General features: G+C 42.9%; 1 protein-coding gene across 1 annotated transcript; it reads left to right on the forward strand.

Moving 5' to 3' along the window:
* The first annotated feature begins 3,322 nt into the window (after positions 1 to 3,322).
* On the forward strand, positions 3,323 to 17,971 carry ATMIN (ATM interactor). Its single transcript, XM_026495294.4, has 4 exons — positions 3,323 to 3,657; positions 12,519 to 12,644; positions 13,427 to 13,626; positions 14,290 to 17,971. The coding sequence occupies exons 1-4, from the start codon at positions 3,328 to 3,330 to the stop codon at positions 16,100 to 16,102; spliced, it is 2,469 nt and encodes an 822-aa protein (XP_026351079.1). The 5' UTR covers positions 3,323 to 3,327; the 3' UTR covers positions 16,103 to 17,971.
* The last annotated feature ends 1,007 nt before the right edge of the window (positions 17,972 to 18,978 follow it).

Below are 18,978 nucleotides of genomic sequence, written 5' to 3' on the forward strand. Positions count from 1 at the left end.
TAACATTTCAAAATATAGTCCCTCTTTTGTTCCACAAAGGATTTGGGGTATAAAAACATATATTACAATGATGATAAAATGAAAAGGTGAGGCCCTCTGGGCAAATAGGAAAGCAAACAAAAAGCAAGGAGGACAGAATAAAGCCAAAGACAAAATAGCCATGTGACAAGATACAGGGGCCTCCAGCTGCTGGAACGTTGGACAATTAGAATGAAGTCAGCCAGTGGTCAAAGCAGAAAAGAAAACACCAATTTGTGAATGAAGATATTTAAAAACTGGTACATTGGTTACTTTTGATGAAAATCAAAAACAGCAGATGACTGGATTAAGAAGTTGTGGTCCATATATACAATGGAATATTACTCAGCAATCAGAAAGAACGAGTTCTCAACATTTGCTACAACATGGACGGCACTGGAGGAGATAATGCTTAGTGAAATAAGTCAAGCAGAGAAAGACAACTATCATATGATTTCTCTCATCTATGGAACATAAGAACTAGAATGATCAGTAGGGGAAGAAAGGGATAAAGAAAGGGGGGGTAATCAGAAGGGGGAATGAAACATGAGAGACTATGGACTATGAGAAACAAACTGAGGGCTACAGAGGGGAGGGGGGTGGGGGAATGGGATAGACCGGTGATGGGTAGTAAGGAGGGCACATATTGCATGGTGCACTGGGTGTTATACACAACTAATGAATCATCGAGCCTTACATCGAAAACCGGGGATGTACTGTATGGTGACTAACATAATATAATAAAAAATCATTATTAAAAAAAAAGAGAATCAAAAACAGGCTTAATATACAGATATATAAATACAATCAGAGGAGGAGGGCTGAACAATGCTTTATAATGTAATGGTATTGTCTACAGATGACAGATATGTGAAAAATATGTTTTTAAACGTAATTAGCAAATGGCATAGACACTTCCGTTATCTCAGAGTGAGGCACTGAGTCTGTCTGGGCTCAATTATGCTAATTTCCTTGAAGGCATACACATGGTATCGAGCATCTGTCCCTATGTGCACACAGGTGGCAGGCACTTTCGCTCGGTGCCTGAATGCCTCTGTTACGCCTGCACAGAGGCCCTGCAGGTTCCCAGATGGATTCTCACAGGCTCACAGCCCTCCTTGGTGCTTGGCAGTGACGTGCAATCGGAGCCTGAACAAGGAAGACACTCATGATATTATCCAGCCTATAGTGGAATCACTTGAGGCCGTACCCTATGGCCCTCCCAGACAGAGGCACCTACTTAAGGAAATGAGAATACTTGGAACTCATTATCTCTTATGTACTTGATGTTCAGTCGGCCCTCAGTTCTTCTTTAGGAGGAATTATTCTTTAAGTAGATATAATTTGGTATATTCCATGGAGGAGGTGAGTTCAATTTCTTCCTACGTCACTGTCTTGCACTGGAACTTCTGTTATGTACTTGATGATCCAGAGACGCGTACTGCATTCCAATGCAGTCTCGGGAACAGATGGATCAGTAGTACAGACCCAAGGACCTCTATGGCCAAAGGAATTTATTGCACATTAGGTAGGGTCTCCAAAAATGAATGGCTAACATTTATGGAGTACTTCCTATGTCGGTGCTAAGTATTTTATGTGCATTATCTTATTTTCACAACAATCCTATAAGGCAGGCAGCATTACTAGTCTTATTCTACTCTGGTGAATACCAGAGCTTCCGCTAGTAACCCCAGGCACTCAGATTCCAGAGCCTACACTCTTAGACACCATGCCGAAAAAAATAGTAGCCTGTAGAGCCTATCCCCCGACACATAATTGTAGGGGTTGGTTGGTTGGTTTTTTTGTCCCACAGTACTTTTTTTTTTTAATTTATTTATTCAATAGAGATAGAGACAGCCAGAGAGAGAGGGAACACAAGCAGGGGGAGTGGGAGAGGAAGAAGCAGGCTCATAGCGGAAGAGCCTGATGTGGGGCTCAATCCCATACACCGGGATCACGCCCTGAGCCGAAGGCAGACGCTTAACCGCTGTGCCACCCAGGCGACCCCCCACAGTACTTTTAAAATCAGAATTAGCTTCTGTGATGGGCAGAATAATGCCCCCTACTCAGATATCCACATCCTAATCCCTGGAATCTGCAAATACATTGCCTTACAAGGCAAAGGAGCTTTTGCAAAGGGAGATTATTGTGGACTTTCTGAATGGAGTCACTGTAATCACAAGGATCTTCACAAGTGCAACAGGAATAGGGGAGAGCAGAGGGAGAAGTCTGTGATGTGATGAAGACTCAACTCACCAGTACTGACTGAGAAACTGGAAAAGGCAAGTAAGCAGATTCTTCTGTAGAGCCTCCAGAAGAAATGTAGCCCTGCCCACACTTTGATCTTAGCCTGGTACTTGTGTCAGACCTCTGACACAATCTGTGTTGTTTTAAGCCACTAAGATTGTGGTAATTTGTAACTGCAGCAATAGAAAACTAGTACAGCTGCTGATATACAAGTTCGAAGTTTTCCCATAAAAACCTTGAAAAATAAATCTAGCGATACCAAAGATAAGTAGCAGCTGCCCCCCTTTAAACAAAGGATGGAGTTTTCCATTTCACTGCGGTCCTCACTTCTCCCTTTTGTCTACACCTGGCCTCCTATGCTCATTTACATGGTCTAGCTCGTCCTTGTAAGTACTTAGGTTTTGGAACCCTGCACTGAGTCATACTGTCTGCTAAATAGTAATCGGATTTCAGCAGTTAAGAGGCAAAAACAAAAAAGATATGGCAAGTAAATCCAGCTTCCCTTAAAGTGATTAACTCAAGCATAGCGACTCATTCGTTTGTACAGTGCGACCCAGGGCTTGTGTCTTCTCTGCAAAATGGGGGAAAACTTATAGTACATGTTTTGAGGACAAAATGAGATACAAAATGAAAAGTGCTTTCCCCAGTGTCTAGCACATGGTAAGCCCTCAATAAACAATGGATGTAATTAACATACCATTGCCTGTCCTGCCATTGAATATATGGGTTGTTTCTGATCTTTGGGGAAATAAAGTTCCTGAGCGTATTGCTTTTCCTTCTATCCAATTATTGCCCAAGGTTAATTTTTCTGGGAAGATGAAGAATGGATCAGTGGGACCAATACCTTCGACCTGTTCGCAAGAACCCCTGTGAAGTTTCGTAACCCTCCTGCCTCACTCAGCGGCGGCTTCCCGCAGACGCTCCCTCCATGGCCGGCAGGGGGCGCCGCTGCCGTCCGGGCCCCGCCGGATGCTAATGAACCTGCAGGCCCCGCCCCCTGCCGGAAGTGGCCGAGGCAGGAGGCGGGGCCTGCTCTTTCGGTCCTTCTGCCGTGTGGGAGCCATGGCGGCCTCTGAGGCGGCGGCGGCGGGATCCGCGCCTCTGGCCTCGGGCGCCGCGACCGTCCCGACGGCCGCGAGGGGAGCCGCCGCCGCCGCCTCGGGCCCTTGGGGACCCCCCGGACGGCTGAGGGGCAGCCGGCCGCGGCCTGCGGCGGCGAGACAGCAGCCCGCGGGTCCGGAGCCTCCGGCCCGGGAGCTGATCCAGCCGTCGGTGAGCGAGCTGTCCCGAGCCGTGCGGACCAACATCCTGTGCACCGTGCGCGGCTGCGGCAAGATCCTGCCCAACAGCCCGGCGCTCAACATGCACCTGGTCAAGAGCCACCGGCTGCAGGTGAGCCCTCCTCGAAACGGCGCCTCCCCAGGCCTGGCGCTCGGAGGCTCGGGCGCGGGCTCGGGCGCGGGGCGGCGCAGCCCGCGGCCGGGATTGCGCGGTGTGTGTGCAGCCACGCCGGCCGGCGTCCAACCACAAAACGGGCCAAACCGGCCAGGGAGTCCCGGCGGGGCAGAATGGGAGCTAGCACGCAGGGACGCGCAGTAAGAAAACACTGTGTCATGCCCCTCTGCTGTCGGGCTCGGACGAGCCAGGACTGCTGGCCTCTGGCTTCGCGGCCCGGGCATTCGACACATGCACCTCGGTAGTTCCCAGCAACTTCGTGAGGCCCGTCTCATCCTCATCCTCATGCTATTGATGAGAAGCGGATTGCGCAGCCGGGCTAGAGCTGGGATTTAAACCTGGTCTCTGCTTCTAAAGCCCGAGTGCTTTCCACCACACCCACAATACCTCCTTGAGGCCTTTAGGTTCTGGTCGGTTTTTAAAAGGGAGGTGCAGATTTGCCTCGAAGCACCTTCAGTTACACGTTTTCACAGTATTGGTAGAATCGGGTTTGCTCAGGAATGAGACCTAAGGGAAATTTCTCCCCCAGGTCTTCTTTTAAAAGGGAACCGCTATGTTAACATGACAATAGTGTGCACATCCCTGCCACCCTCTGTAAAATGGGGCGGTGATTTTTAACGTTTAGTGCACGTCTGTGGAAAGCTCACGGAAAATCCAGATGTCCAGCCCCACCCGAGACCTGTTAAGTTACAATTTCCCAGTCATTCCAATAGGAAGTTTCCTTCCACCACTTCTTACTCACTTCTCTCTGTGTCAACAGTGACATAATTCCCAAGCATGAGACTCAAAGCAGTTTTGTGAACGTAGCTTTTGATGGTCTGGATTCAGGAATAAGTTTGAATTACCTATCGAGTTGCATGTTCTGTCTACCCTTCAGGTAAATCCTCCTTGGAGACTTCCTTAGAATCAGGTTTCTGATGAGAATTTAACTTACCAGGAGGTTAGAGGTTATAGTCTCTAGTTGCCCATGAGAGGCAGTCCCCATCTGGCACCAGCTGAGCAGATGCAACAACTTTGCCCTGTGAAGATTACAGAGCCCAGTAAGGAAATGTGCTGAGGAGGACCCTGCAGGTGGGGCTGCAATTTTCCTCAGACTAGATTCCTTTTCTTCAGTGACCCAAGAGCAGTAACTTCAATAGTCTGGGAACGGTCTTGGATCTTGTGTTTCCTCTATCATGCTAAATTTTAACGAAATCCTTCCTTTTTTTTATATTTTAACTTCAGTGAGTGAACTGTATGTTTGTAGGAATTCTACATCCCTTCATTCTCTCAGCTCATCTACAACAACCATCACCCACCTTTAGTATCATGTCCTCACTGAGAAACAGCCTGGACACTTGACATCTCTGAGCACAAGAGAAGCTGCCAGTCTGACCAGGACTGTATTGGCCCAAACATCACTCTAACAAGCACTTTGTAACAGTTTTATTGTCCTTTTCTCTGGAATTGCTATCTGGAGCCTTCTCACTCTAGACACTTTGTGAAGCATCTGTTAAGCACAAAGATACCATTTACTTTTCAGGACTAGTGTGATAGCATATAATAGGTTTATTTCTAATTATGTTTTTGAAATATATTAAGTTTAGGAATATCTGAAGATACCCATACATAAACAAAATATACAAACACATGCAATATACGATGCACATACAAAATATAAAATATAATAGGCTTAAGAAGGAGGAGTATGGGGGCGCCTGGGTAGCGCAGTCGTTAAAGCGTCTGCCTTCGGCTCAGGGCGTGATCCTGGCGTTTTGGGATCGAGTCCCACATCGGGCTCCTCCGCTGGGAGCCTGCTTCTTCCTCTCCCACTCCCCCTGCTGTGTTCCCTCTCTCTCTGGCTGTCTCTGTCAAATAAATAAATAAAGAAATCTTTAAAAAAAAAAAAAAAAGGAAGGAAGAGTATGTTCGAGGCAAATACAAATTTTGATAGTCAAATCTTTACCTGGATTTTTCAAAGCAGCAGTATCCTCCCTTGCTTAGAACCTGTGTGAAGTCATTCTCCCATTTCTGAGTCGGTTTTCAGATGTCTCTTGTCTGAAGACAGCACAGTGCACTCAAGATCCCTTTCTGAACTATGTTGAAGGGAAAAGTGGAGTCTCCTCATTTTCCTTCGTAGGTCATTAGGGAGACCTTTTTCAGGAGGAATTAAAGAAATCTCACCCAGAACCATCATTGTTTTTGTTTTTGTTTCTTGTTACAGAGGCTCACTTTTCCTGCCTTGTTCTGCTTTTCTAACCACAGCACCCAGCCACCCCTGACATCTGCTGTGTTGGAGGAAAGGGGTTCGTTTTCTTTTATGAGGGTAACCTATGTGACAAAATAGCTGTACCTGTATGGCGGTGCCCCAGTGTGGTGAATCTCTACTCTCTGCATCCTGAGGAGCAGGCTCTTGAGTTCAAACATTTCTCTTGATACTTGTTGTTTTCAAAGTATTAGAAGGGGGAAGGGAGGAGGAGGAGGCCTAGGGAAGAGAGCTAACTGGGAGCTCCCTGTGGTTTCGAAAGCCCTTTGGAGAGACTGCAGTACCAATCTCGTGCCTGCCTACTTTCTGCCCTGAAGGTGGTCTGAGTATAGCTGCTTGGCAGATTTGCATAATATTCAGTGGGAATTTTTCCTGCTGGTTCTCTTGGTTACAGCTACTTGCAAAGTTCTAGTTTCTTTCCTAGTTTTTATTTTTTCTAGGTTATGATAATATTTTATCCCCTTCCCCATTAGTTGCTGTATCGTCTTTATTTTATTCTAGACTTTCTTCACAAGGTACCCTGCCCCCAAACAACTATTCCCTTCTTAACATAACTAATTAATAAACCCTTCTGAAGGATGGTAGGTAAGAATGGGGATTGAATTGTAACGTGTAAGGACATGCTGCCTTTTGGTTTTATGCTAGTTCTTATGATATATGTCTATATTTCATCTCCTGTTAGGAAATTGGAAATACCCTATCTAGCCTTGCCTGCAGGGGGATCCCTGGGAAAATGAAAGCTGAAGATTAAGGGAAAGAAAGAGTAGGAGTAAATGGACATTTCTCAGTTAAAGATTCTTTTATTCCTTGTTTGAAAGCAGTGAAGGGGACAGGAGGGCCCTTAAAGAGCCTCTTACCCAGCAGCATTTATATTTTAAAACCTGGCTTGAAGGATTTTATATTATGTTCAGTCCGGGGTTTGCTTTCAATGATTTGCAAGGAATTTTTTTTTTTTAAGAAAAAAAAACAAAGGAAAAGAAAGGTTCCAAGTCGTTATATAGGCCCTATTGTACAAAGACCTGCAATTTAAAATTTATAATAAGAAGACAAAGCAAACTGATTTTCTTCTTGTATGCTTTCTGTGAAGACAGTCAGGTGCTGGAGTGGTTATAATGCCTTTTTTTTCCTCCCAATTTTTGCCACTATTCTTAGAATCCTTTCCTTTTACCCTTTCTCCTTAAAATGTGTCCTCACTCCTTTTCTCTTCTGTATGTTTCCTTTTTTCCATCTTGTTTTTTTTTTATTGTTTCCTCGCATAGATTTTTTTTCCAAATTTTTCTACTTAAAATGTTTAATAAACATTTTTGAAATGTTTGTTTTTTACTTTAAATTGTTTTGTATGTAACAGGTACCCAAACGCATACAAAAGATAAGGTACAAAAAGTCTGGTGAATTTTGTTTTTGAACATATACAGAGAATGCCAGAACAAAACATGACTTTCTTACCACAGTTCATGTGGTATTGTGCCATCCGCATTTCTTACCTCCCCTGTCCTCATCTCAAGCCATCCTATCCTTTCACTTTATTGTCTCAGGACAGGAAGGCCCCGGAACTGTGATGGAGAGATGGTGATGGGGAGGGCTGAGGAGTTGGCCCTCAGAAAGCAGGAAAGTTAACACTCTCAGGTTGTTGCCATGCCTGTAATAAAGGCCACAAGGGGATTGTTGATGTCGGTTATGGCTGTCTTTAGTGTTTCATCCTGGTGCATGATACAGTTTTGGCTTAGATGGCCACATGAACATGTTCAGTATAATGTTCCCAGTTTTTGTTGAGCATTTACTCTGTCCAAACATTCCCAAATGCAACAGAAGATACAAATACATTCCTCCCCTTGAAAAGGTTTGGGGGATTTTAAGTGGTTCCATTAGACAAAACAGGTAAATAACAAGAGAAAGCAATTCAAAGCTATATATAGTAAGGGACTTGAATGTCTCAAGCTAGAGAAATTTGGACTTGGGTAGATTTAGGGTGCCACTAAATATGTTTGAGTAGGTAATCACATCAGGGCTATACTTGAGAAAAATGAATTTGGCAAAGTGAATGAAAAACAGATTGAAGTTCTAGAAATGAGTTAAGAGGTTAATGATAAAAGTCCAAACAGAGTCAGGATGACTTGAACTAATGATGTAACAGTGAGAAAGGAAAGGTGAGGGAAGTGGTAGAAGACACGTAAAGAGAAGTGAATAATTGCCAAAACTCGGAAGCAAGCAAGATGTTCACCAGTAGGTGAATGGATAGATGAACCGGGGTATCTCCAGAGAATGGTATATTACTCAGCACTAAAAAGAAATGACTTATCAAGCCATGAAACGACATGGAGGAAATTTAGGTCAGGTGTATACTCAGTGAAAGAAGCCAATCTGAAAAGGGTACATACTGTATCATTCCAACTATATGACGTTCTGGAAAAGGCAAAAAAGATTAGTGGTTGCCAGTGTGGGTTTAAGGGAAAGAATGTTAGGAATAGGTGTAGCACAGAAGATTTTTAGGGCGGTGAAAATACTGTGTGATAGTGTAACAGTGGATATGTATCATTACATATTTGTCAAAAGCCATAGAATGTACAACAACAGTGACCTCTAATATAAATTGTGGACTTTTGGTGATAATGATGTGCCAGTGTAGGTTCATTGATTGTAACAAATGTACTAATTTGGTGGGGGATGATTGTTCCTAGTGGAACAGGCTGTTCATGTTTGGGGAAGGAAAGATCTATGAGAACTGTCTGTGCTTTCTACTCAATTTTGCTGTGAACCTAAAACATCTCTAAAAAAACAAAGTTCCTTAACTTTTAAAAAGTGAAGTAAACAGGTATTTGAGAACATGATTGGGAATTTAAAAAGGAATAATAAAAAGCATGCTAGGGCGCCTGGGTGGCTCAGTCAGTTAAGTGTCTGCCTTTGGCTCAGGTCGTGATCCCAGGGTCCTGGGATCAAGTCCCGCATCTGGCTCCCTCCTACCTCTCTCTCTCTCAAATAAATAAATAAAAATCTTTAAAAATAAATGAAAATTTAAAAAAAAATAAAAGGCATGCTAAGCAGAGTTGAGAGTCTATTGGAAGTGAGCATGAATTTTGTAGTGACCTTGTAGGCAGTTTTGTGGAACGTTTGAACAGCCTGGAACATAGATAGAAAGGGGCCATCTCCCTGGTATATCACTAAAAGGAATTTTATAATTGTCCGGTGAATGAAAGATTTCTGAGTCTTCCGTAATAATCTCCCCACGTTTCATTTTCTCTTGCTGATAACACTAGATGGAAAAATATAAGTTAACTGAAAATATTTCATTTAAAAAAACAACAGTACTAGATGAGTTGGTGAATAAGAAGAGTTTGGTGATAAGAGACCACGTCAGTTGTCATGAAAGCTAGCAGCTGCCAGTGTTTTTACAGAAGAGCCTTTCAGTCCGACTTTCACAAGGACGGTATTTAATGTAAAGTACTGGTTTAGATTAGATTGTTGGCATTAAGTTGGTTGGCAAAAAGCAAAAGAAGAAACAAAACTCTCCACAGCAAATAACTCAGCAATAATAACTAATTGAGTGATTATGTGATAAGCATTGTTCCAAACCCTATACATTATTGACTAAATCCCCGCAACAACCCTGCAGTAGATCCTGTTTTGCCTCCTTTACAGCTAAGGAAACCAAGGCAGTTCATTTTCTTAAGGTCACAAGAAAGTGGCCAGGTAGAGAATTCAAGCTAGGGCAGTCCACATTCCAGAACCCAGGGGTTTAACCACTATACGAGAGGTTCCAAAGCTAGACTGCACTTTGGGAACATCTGGGGAGATTTAAAAACCAAATACGGATCCCTCATCCCCACCCCAAACTAATGATACCAGAATACCTGGAGTTGGAACAAAGCAGAGATTTTTTTTAAGTGTCTCGTGATTTTTCATAGGCCCCGAGTTAAAAACCACTACCCTATGCTAGACTGCCTTTCAAAAAATGCTCTGCATTTAGCAGGCAATTGCTCTCTTCTTTAAGCATTAAAACAATACCAAGAGGTGTACAAAATAGTTACTGCCCTTAAGAAATTTAGTTGGCGAGGCAGAAACTCTAGAAAAAAAATGATAGTATTTAAAATAGCTTAAGTTTTATTATCTTGAATTCAAACAGGAAATAGATCTCTACATCTGGGTGGTGGTTAAGCAGAACAAGGGAGTGTTGTTTCATTGAGCATGTGATCTGGGCTCAGCTTTATGCTAATCCAATACAAGATAATCCTGAGAGTTAACTATTGTATCTGTCTCAGAAATGAGTAAACTGGCTCAGAGAGGTTAAGGTCACACCCCTAATTGGTGGTAGAAGTGGTTTATAGGTTTTTTAATGCCAAATGCTTTTTCCGCCATCACAGTCTGCCTGGAGAGAGCCAGGAGAATGTAGGACAATTTGGGCCTTCATAGAAGGTGCAGTTGAAAGTGGGAAGAATGAGAGGCTGGGAAAGGTAGTGTATGAACAGAGAACAGAAAAAGATATGGTTCTGGGGCGCCTGGGTAACGCAGTGGTTAAGCATCTGCCTTCGGCTCAGGGCGTGATCCCGGCGTTCCGGGATCGAGTCCCACATCGGGCTCCTCCGCTATGAGCCTGCTTCTTCCTCTCCCACTCCCCCTGCTTGTGTTCCCTCTCTCGCTGGCTGGCTGTCACATAAATAAATAAATAAAATCTTCAAAAAAAAAAGAAAAAGATATGGTTAGATACAAATAAGTTTTCAGAATGTCAAATTCGTTATAACATCAGAAGAGGAAGGAAAGTTATTTAAGAAACCATTTAAATAACCCAAATGCATATGACTATCTAGACAGTAATAGTGCAGTAGGATTGTAAAAGGATGGACCAGGGTGGAAGACATGGAGGACTAATTGAATTTTATATGGAAAGATAAATTACGTTGTTTAAAAACAAAACAGGAACAGCTTCTTTTCCCCTCTAAATTAAAGTGGACACAGACTCAACAAGATCAACATGTTCCTCCTGAGATCCACTGGGAAGGCAAAGGGAAGGCGTCTTAGCCACATGATTATTCATTTCTCATTTCTCCCTAGAGAAGGAAGTGGACATGTTCCAACAGTACTGAATCCTTTGTCATCAGAACACTAGATGACTGGAATACCCTGAGTGCTACAGCAGTAGCTAAGGCCTGAGTGAACGGGGATTTCTACTCCCTTCACTTTGACCTCAGTCTGTACTTTCTAATTGATTATATTCTTCTTTCCAGCTTATGTCTTGACTCAGGCAAAAGGCCCAGGGCGCAAAGCATCCCATGATGCAGCCCCACAACTATTCCCTCAAGGAACAGGGACTGCCTTTACACCAGCAAGACCCCTCATGGTTGACCCCAGGACAGTGACTGGCCTGACCTTTACTGCCTGTCTGCACGTACCCACCGACCTTTGTCCCACATTTTCCTTACGTAAAACCTGGAAGTATTTTCAGCACTTTGGAGACAGTCTTTGAGATGTTAGTCCACTGTCCTCCCAGTGCTGGTCTCACTGAAATAAATCCCTTTCTTGTTTCCCCGCCACTCATCTCACTGCCTTTGTGTCAATGGTGAGTGGCCAAATTTAGTCTGTTTTGGGACCCCTGGAGCCAGGTGCTCTTGTACTCTTGAGCCCTGGTTAAATGAGTACATGTCCTGTTGTTTCCAGTGACCTGTCGAAAGGTCCATCCCCACCCCCAACCCCCGACACCACCACTACCTTCCTTTAGGGCCAGACAGGAATTACACTGGAGGTCACAGGTATCTCATACCTGCAGTATATGAGCTCATCGAGGGCACCAAGACAGAGCACTTCAAGCTAAATTAAGTCACCAGTTACTTTAAACTCCCAGCCAAAAACTTAATCACGTACTTAATAATAAAGGATAATTAGGATTATATGAGTTACTATATATAAGTGCTGACACAGTAATAAAAGCTATATAAGTATTGGTTACTATAATGATTATTAAATTTCAAACATAACATGGTGACTATATTCAAGCTGCTATATAAAAAGTTGTGTCGACTAGCTTCAGCTACTTTAGGGGTTTAAGGATCAGAGAAAGTCATGATGCTAGGAGGAAGGCCTAGACCATAGTGAAAGGAGGTTTTTTCCAAGGGCTCCCAATAATTAAGGGTGGGATGAAAGGGAAGGGAAGAATGAGGGTGGTACCAAGATCTTGAGCCTGAGAAACTGTGAATATACCACTTAGAAACAGAGAAAGCTGGCTTTAAGGACATTTCAAGTTTAGAAGGAGGAGTTTTAAAGGAATGGATAGAAGATTTTTAAACAACATGGGGGTTTTTTGTTGTTGTTTTGAAAAATTTCTAGAGATTTATTGAGCTACAGTTTATCCACCATAACATTTACCCATTTTAAGTGAATAATTTAATTATTTAGTAGATTCACATAGTTTTAACACCAGCACCACAATCTAATTTTAGAATGTTTTTATCTCCCTTAAAAGATCCCTTGTGCCCATCTTTAATCATTCCCTGTTTCTGGTCCCAGGCAGTTCCATTGTTGTTGTTTTTTTAATAATTATTTAAAGCAATTTTTTCTTTTGCAGGATGGCATAGTAAATCCAACAATAAGAAAAGATTTGAAAACTGTACCGAAATTCTACTGTTGTCCAATTGAAGGATGCCCTAGAGGCCCTGACAGACCATTTTCTCAATTTTCTCTTGTAAAACAGGTATCTTATTTGTCTTAAGTATACTTCTCTGAGGATGAAATGCAGGTGATACAAACCTAACATGCATTCTAATCACTTACCAAACATACCTGGAGAACTCTCAAAGAAAGCTGCTTGTGAGAATAGCCACGCAGGAGTCTCCCTGTTGGGGAAAACGTGAGCGGGGTGTAACGAGAGTGAAGGAGCCCTGGCCTGTTCTGGAGAAGATATCCAGAAGTGGGTTTGGAGAGAAAGACAAGAAGATCCATTCAGCAGCAAATGAGAAATGTGTGCTCCATATCTCTTGTGTGAATCTGTGTGCCTCCAAGGTCAGAGGAGCAAAGCACAAAGGAAAAGTTACCCTAAGGAAGGATGAAGCTGCAGAAGTCAGGAAGAGTTCCAGAAGCAGCTGCCTTAGGAGGAGGGAGGAGTCCAGTGAGTGGGGAAAGAGGTGATGTAGGACTGGCAGAGAGTGGCAGCTGAAATACTTCCCCGAGGGTTGGCTGCAGGGGTCCTGAGAAAAGTATGGTGGATTTTTTCCTGCCTGCAGCACTAATTTGTAAAACCTAAATGGCAGGTACTATGAATTGCTTCCAAAACAGGGTCCTCACTTTTCACAAAGCAGCAGTGACAGGGAGAAGGGGCGTGTGATAAACTGCAGTTTGCCTGCTTTTCCGTTCTTTCGATTTAGACTGCTCTAGTTTGTCAAGCAAACTCGTTGTTAATGCGGGTACGTGGATGGTTTTTGAAATGTTTTGAGCAGATGCAGTTTTCCACTTTCGTCCCTTCTGTGTTCTTCCTAGCACTTTATGAAAATGCATGCTGAAAAGAAGCATAAGTGCAGTAAGTGCAGCAATTCCTACGGCACGGAGTGGGACTTGAAAAGGCACGCAGAGGACTGTGGCAAGACCTTCCAGTGCACGTGTGGCTGTCCCTACGCCAGTAGAACTGCTTTACAGTCCCACATCTACCGCACTGGCCACGAGATCCCAGCAGAGCACAGGTAAAGGGGAAGAAATGATGGCCCAGGAGTCAGTTGCTGTGGGAAGAATTTCAAATGAAACTTCCGAAAAGCCGTTAGTGCAGAGAGAGAAAGGAGGAATAACAGAGAAAAAACAAGACATGGAAGAGGGAAACATTTGGAAAAGCGAGCAGTGCTGGCAAAGGATCCACATCTGTCTCACCCAGTTGTCCTTTCTTACTTCCTCCCAATTGAAAATCCCAACTTCCAGCATTTTCCAGCCGAGAGATGTTAGATTGCTGAAGAGTTAAGTTTTACCATGAAATTGTACCTCATCTTAAAGGTCAAATTTATATTTGGAGTAATAGCTTCCTACTTTAGGAACGATAAAAGTTGCATTATATAATCTGTTAGCTTCCTTGTGCTTACAGAGTGAAGCTGAGTTCTAGGGTACTTAGCAGTATGGCACCAAAAAAGATCTGCTTCCTCCTTCCCTACGTGCATGTTCCTGTACTTCTGCCCACCACATAGTAGGCCCAGTTCTCAGAGAGGCACAAAAGGATGGATCTCGCCTCACCTGGAGGAGTCTGACCTCTGCTCTGGGTGTGGGGAACAGCATTCATAAGTAGTTGAAGAGACCACACCAGAGTTGAAGAAAGCTGCAGCCTAAACTGTTTTTCTCTTTTACTCTGTCCTTGGTTTCAGGGATCCACCTAGTAAGAAAAGGAAAATGGAGAGCTGCCTGCACAGCCAGAAGTTGTCCTGTAAGACCACTGAGTCCTTGAGCACCCAACCAGCTCCAAGACCAGACGCTCAAGAACTGGAAACTTCCGATATAAAGCTGGTTGCTTCTTTTGAAGACTCTTGCAACTCTAATGCCGGAAAGCAGACTCTTACAACACCTCCAAGATATCCTCAGAAGTTGCTTTTACCCAAGCCCAAAGTGGCTCTGGTGAAACTTCCTGTTATGCAGTTTTCTCCCATGCCTGTCTTCGTGCCTACAGCCGACTCCTCGGCCCAGCCTGTGGTGTTGGGTGTCGATCATCAGGGTTCTGCCCTGGGCGCTGTACACATACTGCCCTTGTCAATCGGAACCCTGATCCTCGGCCTAGATTCAGAGGCTGGCTGTCTTAAGGAAAGTCTCCCTCTTTCAAAAATTGTAAGTCCTGTTGCTATGGAGCCAATTAGTACAGGTGTTCAAGTGAACTTGGGTAAGAGCCTGTCTAATCCTTTACAAGAACTAGGGAACACATGTCAGAAGAACAGCATTTCTTCAATCAATGTACAGACAGACCTGTCTTACACCACACAACACTTCATACCTTCCACACAGTGGGCTGGGCCTGATTCCTCCGTATCTTCTTGTTCTCAAACAGATTTGACGTTTGGTTCTCAAGTTTCCCTTCCCATTAGTGTTCATACACAAACGTTTTTGCCCAGTTCTAAGGTGACCTCATCCATAGCTGCTCAGACTGATGCTTTTATAGATGGCTGTTACCAGTCAGGTGGGATCTCCAGAGAAACCCAGACCAGTGGAATGCAAAGTCTGACAGATGACCGAGTACAGATGGACCAAGCTGTTATGGGTGGAGACATTTTTGAGAGCGTCCATTCATCCTACGGTGTTTCTACAGACAGTATTATAAGCAGCAGCTTAGTAGCAGAGACCGTCCCTCATGATCTGTTACCTCAGAACCACCCTAAGACTTTAAATCAAGATCTTGAGAAATCTGCACCAATTATAAACTTCAGTGCACAGCACAGTATGCTTCCTTCACAGAACATGACAGATAATCAGACCCAAACTATAGATTTATTAAGTGATTTAGAAAACATCTTGTCAAGTAATCTGCCCAGTCAGACACTGGACAATCGTAGTCTTTTGTCTGACACAAGTACTGGACCTGATCCCCAGCTCCCATCTGGCCCAACCCAGAATCCCGCAATTGATTTTGATATTGAAGAGTTCTTGTCCGCCTCAAATATCCAGACTCAAACTGAAGAGAGTGAGCTTAACACCATGACCACCGAGCCTGTCTTGGAATCGCTGGACATAGAGACCCAAACGGACTTCTTCCTTGCAGACACATCTGCTCAATCCTATACTTGTAGGGGAAATTCTAACTTCTTAGGCCTTGAAATGTTTGACACGCAGACACAGACAGACTTAAACTTCTTTTTAGACAGTAGCCCCCACCTGCCTCTGGGAAGTATTCTGAAACACTCCAGCTTTTCCATGAGTACTGATTCATCTGACACAGAGACCCAAACTGAAGGGATCTCCGCTGCTAAAAACATACCTGCTGTAGAAAGCAAAGTTGAGTTGAACAGTACAGAAACACAGACCATGCATTCTGGCTTCGAAACCCTGGGGAGCTTGTTCTTCACCAGCAACGAAACTCAAACAGCAATGGATGACTTTCTTCTGGCTGATTTGGCCTGGAACACGATGGAATCTCAGTTCAGCTCTGTAGAAACCCAGACGTGTGCAGAACTACACACGGTCTCCAACTTCTGAAAATGAAGTCCGAGCGTGCGAAGGCATTTATACAGTTTCCTTCTGGGTTTGGAAAATGGAGAGTGGGACAACAGTGTTAACACTATTGAATGTAGTTACTGATGCATTTACTTCAATTCTTGAAGGGTCTTTGCCTTTTGTACTTGTAAACATGAAATTTGTGTATAAATGTGAGTGTATTATAAAGTGTAAGATGTTGATCTAAAAATACTGTTTCTGTGTTGCCTACATTTGCCCTTTCACAGTTAGTCTTCCCATCTTAAAAACACAAGTGTATTTCACACCTTTCAAACCCATCTAGCGATTAGCTGAAGCCAAGCTTACCAGGTACTAGGGTACAGACTTTTCAGATCTTCAAAACATTTCAGTGGGAATGTGTCTTGCTTAACTTAAGTTGCACCTAAAATATTTGACAGTGCCTGTTAGAAACTCCTGTTTCCTGATAGTCAATCTAAAGAAATCGGATGCCACACATCATATATAAGCGCCAGCGCTTGGATGGCGTGGGACGCATGCTGCCTGCAGCCTCATCTGCTTTGACATCTCACTTTTTTCTGACTTGAAGACAAAGGAGAACTACAGCTGTCTTTAGCTTTGGAGACCATCTTCATGTAGTCAATGCCATTCTTCCTCTACATGAACTGTTACCGATACCAACCCAGGTCTACGGTACTTTCCTCACAAGACGTGTTGCTGTAAAATTCCTGCTTCAAGAAGTAGCGGCAAGCACTTAGTGTAAATAGTGATCCTTCTAATCTAACCGTACGTCATCCCAGCCGTGGAAACTCGTACTGGAGTGTGCCCTGGGAACATCCCTCCTGCTCTCCCCAGTAGGCGAGGGTGGTGCTCCACAGCTGCTTCTCAAAGTGTACCCATAGGCTGGATCTGAGTTTTGTCTCTCTAAATGTTAAAAGTAAGGGAAAGAGAAAAGGACATCCCCCCCTGCTAAATTTCAGTGCAAGTTGATAGGGCAAGGGTGCAATCAACAATTATTCTAAAGTGAATCTGCTCGTCCGCTTCTCATCTTTTCCTTGAATAAGGAAAGACATTGGCCTAGCAGGGATGTTTTTTGTGCCTTGAGGATAGCAAGTATAGAACAGATCCACGTAAGATAAGGTATTCTGCATTTTGTTGCTTTGTTCAGTCTTCAAAGAACAGGCAGTGAACACCACTTCAGTAATAAGAACATCCATATTTTTAGATGGGAACTTGGGCATATATGCTTTGGAGGTTTACTGTGTTCAGGATTGTTGCCCAACTTTCAGTAAAGGAAAAATCAGTGCAGCCTGTACGTTTTCTAAGTTTATTAAGAAAAAGTTCTGTGGCACATGTTTATGCTGCTGAAGGCTAAATCCTCAAAATAAAACCTAAGGAATGGACTAATAACCCCAAGTAAATAGGTGATGTTACTACTAATTCCTATCCCATAGAAGAATAGTTGGTAGTGAATAAATAACACATCCTGGAGAGATGAACCCAACCTGGTAGATAAGAGTTTGCTTTGGTCACAGTGGCATATGACTGGGTTTCAAAACAAACATAAAGCCTTAACTTAGAATTTCATTGTTTTAGAATCGTCACTGCCTTAATGTTCAAACATTGATTTAAGTTCTCCCAGTAAAGGAGAAATGCATGTTTGTTTATGGCTTTTTTGTAAATATAAATGCAGTGATCTTCGGCTTTAAAAATTTTGTTTCTGTGAAAATGTTTGTTAATCCAGCCAATAGAGTTATTTACAGAACGATTGAGCATGTCTTAGTTCTTCATGTACAAGAACTGTTTTCCCTCCCAAAACCTTAGTTACCTGAATTGTCTTAAGATTATTCGTAAAAACTGAAATTCAGTGATTAAAGAGAAGTGAGAATTCTACCTTTTTTTGTGAATTCTTTGACATAGTCATAATGTGACCTATTTTGTTGCCTTGACTTTTCACAAACCCATCATCTTCTGATAGTCACAGGATGGAATGTCTGTGCCTAGTTACTTTCATTACTGTTTTACCTCTGTTCATGAAAATACACTAATAATTTTCCTAGCAGAAGAAAATGAAAAGACACTCCATTACTAAACTTTCTATTTTGATGTGAAGTTTTTATTTGGTAAAAGCTATACACCTCATGGTTTTAAGTTTTTGAAGGATTTCAAAGGAAATTACTCCAATTCATGCATTTGCCAAAGGTGACCGTTTTATAACAAGGTCCCCTTTATCTTTGTCAATAATATAATTCTCTTACGAGCAAAAATAAGAGGGTTAGAATATGAGTAGTTCTTTCCTCAGTCACTAATTTGCGAAAAGCCCAATCAATGTGTTTCTGATTCCTTGGTACTTTTAAAGGGGAAATAAAAATATAAAATTTTTGTAGACTTAACCTGAAAGATGCTAAGACTTGAAGCTTCTTTTGATCGGAAGAAAATGTATCCTTGTCAGTCTAGTTGTGAAGTTGTTTTATTAGTAGTGGCAAGTTGACAGGGTGATCAAGTAATCCTTTATGGCCTCGGTTTTACGTTTACCTTAATTCCAGTCCAAACCTCACCAAAACCTGCCATCTAGTATTGACTCTAAGGAGTATTTACTCTGCTTTATTTCAAGCAGTGCTTCTCACTCGGGTCCCGGAAGGTTCTTAGAGGGAAGGAGAAACGTGTACCTTTGGGGATTTAGGGACGGAGGCTTTGAAGTCTCAAGTATTTATGCAGTTTTATTTTCCTGACATTTCACAATAGATGTGAATGTTCCCATCGGAAGTGCGTTCAAAGTGTCGCTGATCAGATTTGGCTCTGGGAAAGAGCATGTCGGTCTTCTGGTTTCATACTCCCAACGTCTAAAAGACTGTTAAATGACATGGATTTTCATCTAGTTTCTTCATCAAGATGTTGGC

Source organism: Ursus arctos, unplaced genomic scaffold (assembly GCF_023065955.2).
Source record: "Ursus arctos isolate Adak ecotype North America unplaced genomic scaffold, UrsArc2.0 scaffold_19, whole genome shotgun sequence".
Taxonomy (NCBI): Eukaryota; Metazoa; Chordata; class Mammalia; order Carnivora; family Ursidae; genus Ursus; species Ursus arctos.

What these genes read in the sequence shown, in the direction of transcription:
- ATMIN (XM_026495294.4), top strand. Translation starts at nt 3,328, where the DNA reads ATGGCGGCCTCTGAGGCGGCGGCGGCGGGATCCGCGCCTCTGGCCTCG. An exon ending in TCAAGAGCCACCGGCTGCAG is followed by an intron (nt 3,658 to 12,518) that starts GTGAGCCCTCCT and finishes TTTCTTTTGCAG; the next exon opens with GATGGCATAGTAAATCCAAC. An exon ending in AATTTTCTCTTGTAAAACAG is followed by an intron (nt 12,645 to 13,426) that starts GTATCTTATTTG and finishes TGTTCTTCCTAG; the next exon opens with CACTTTATGAAAATGCATGC.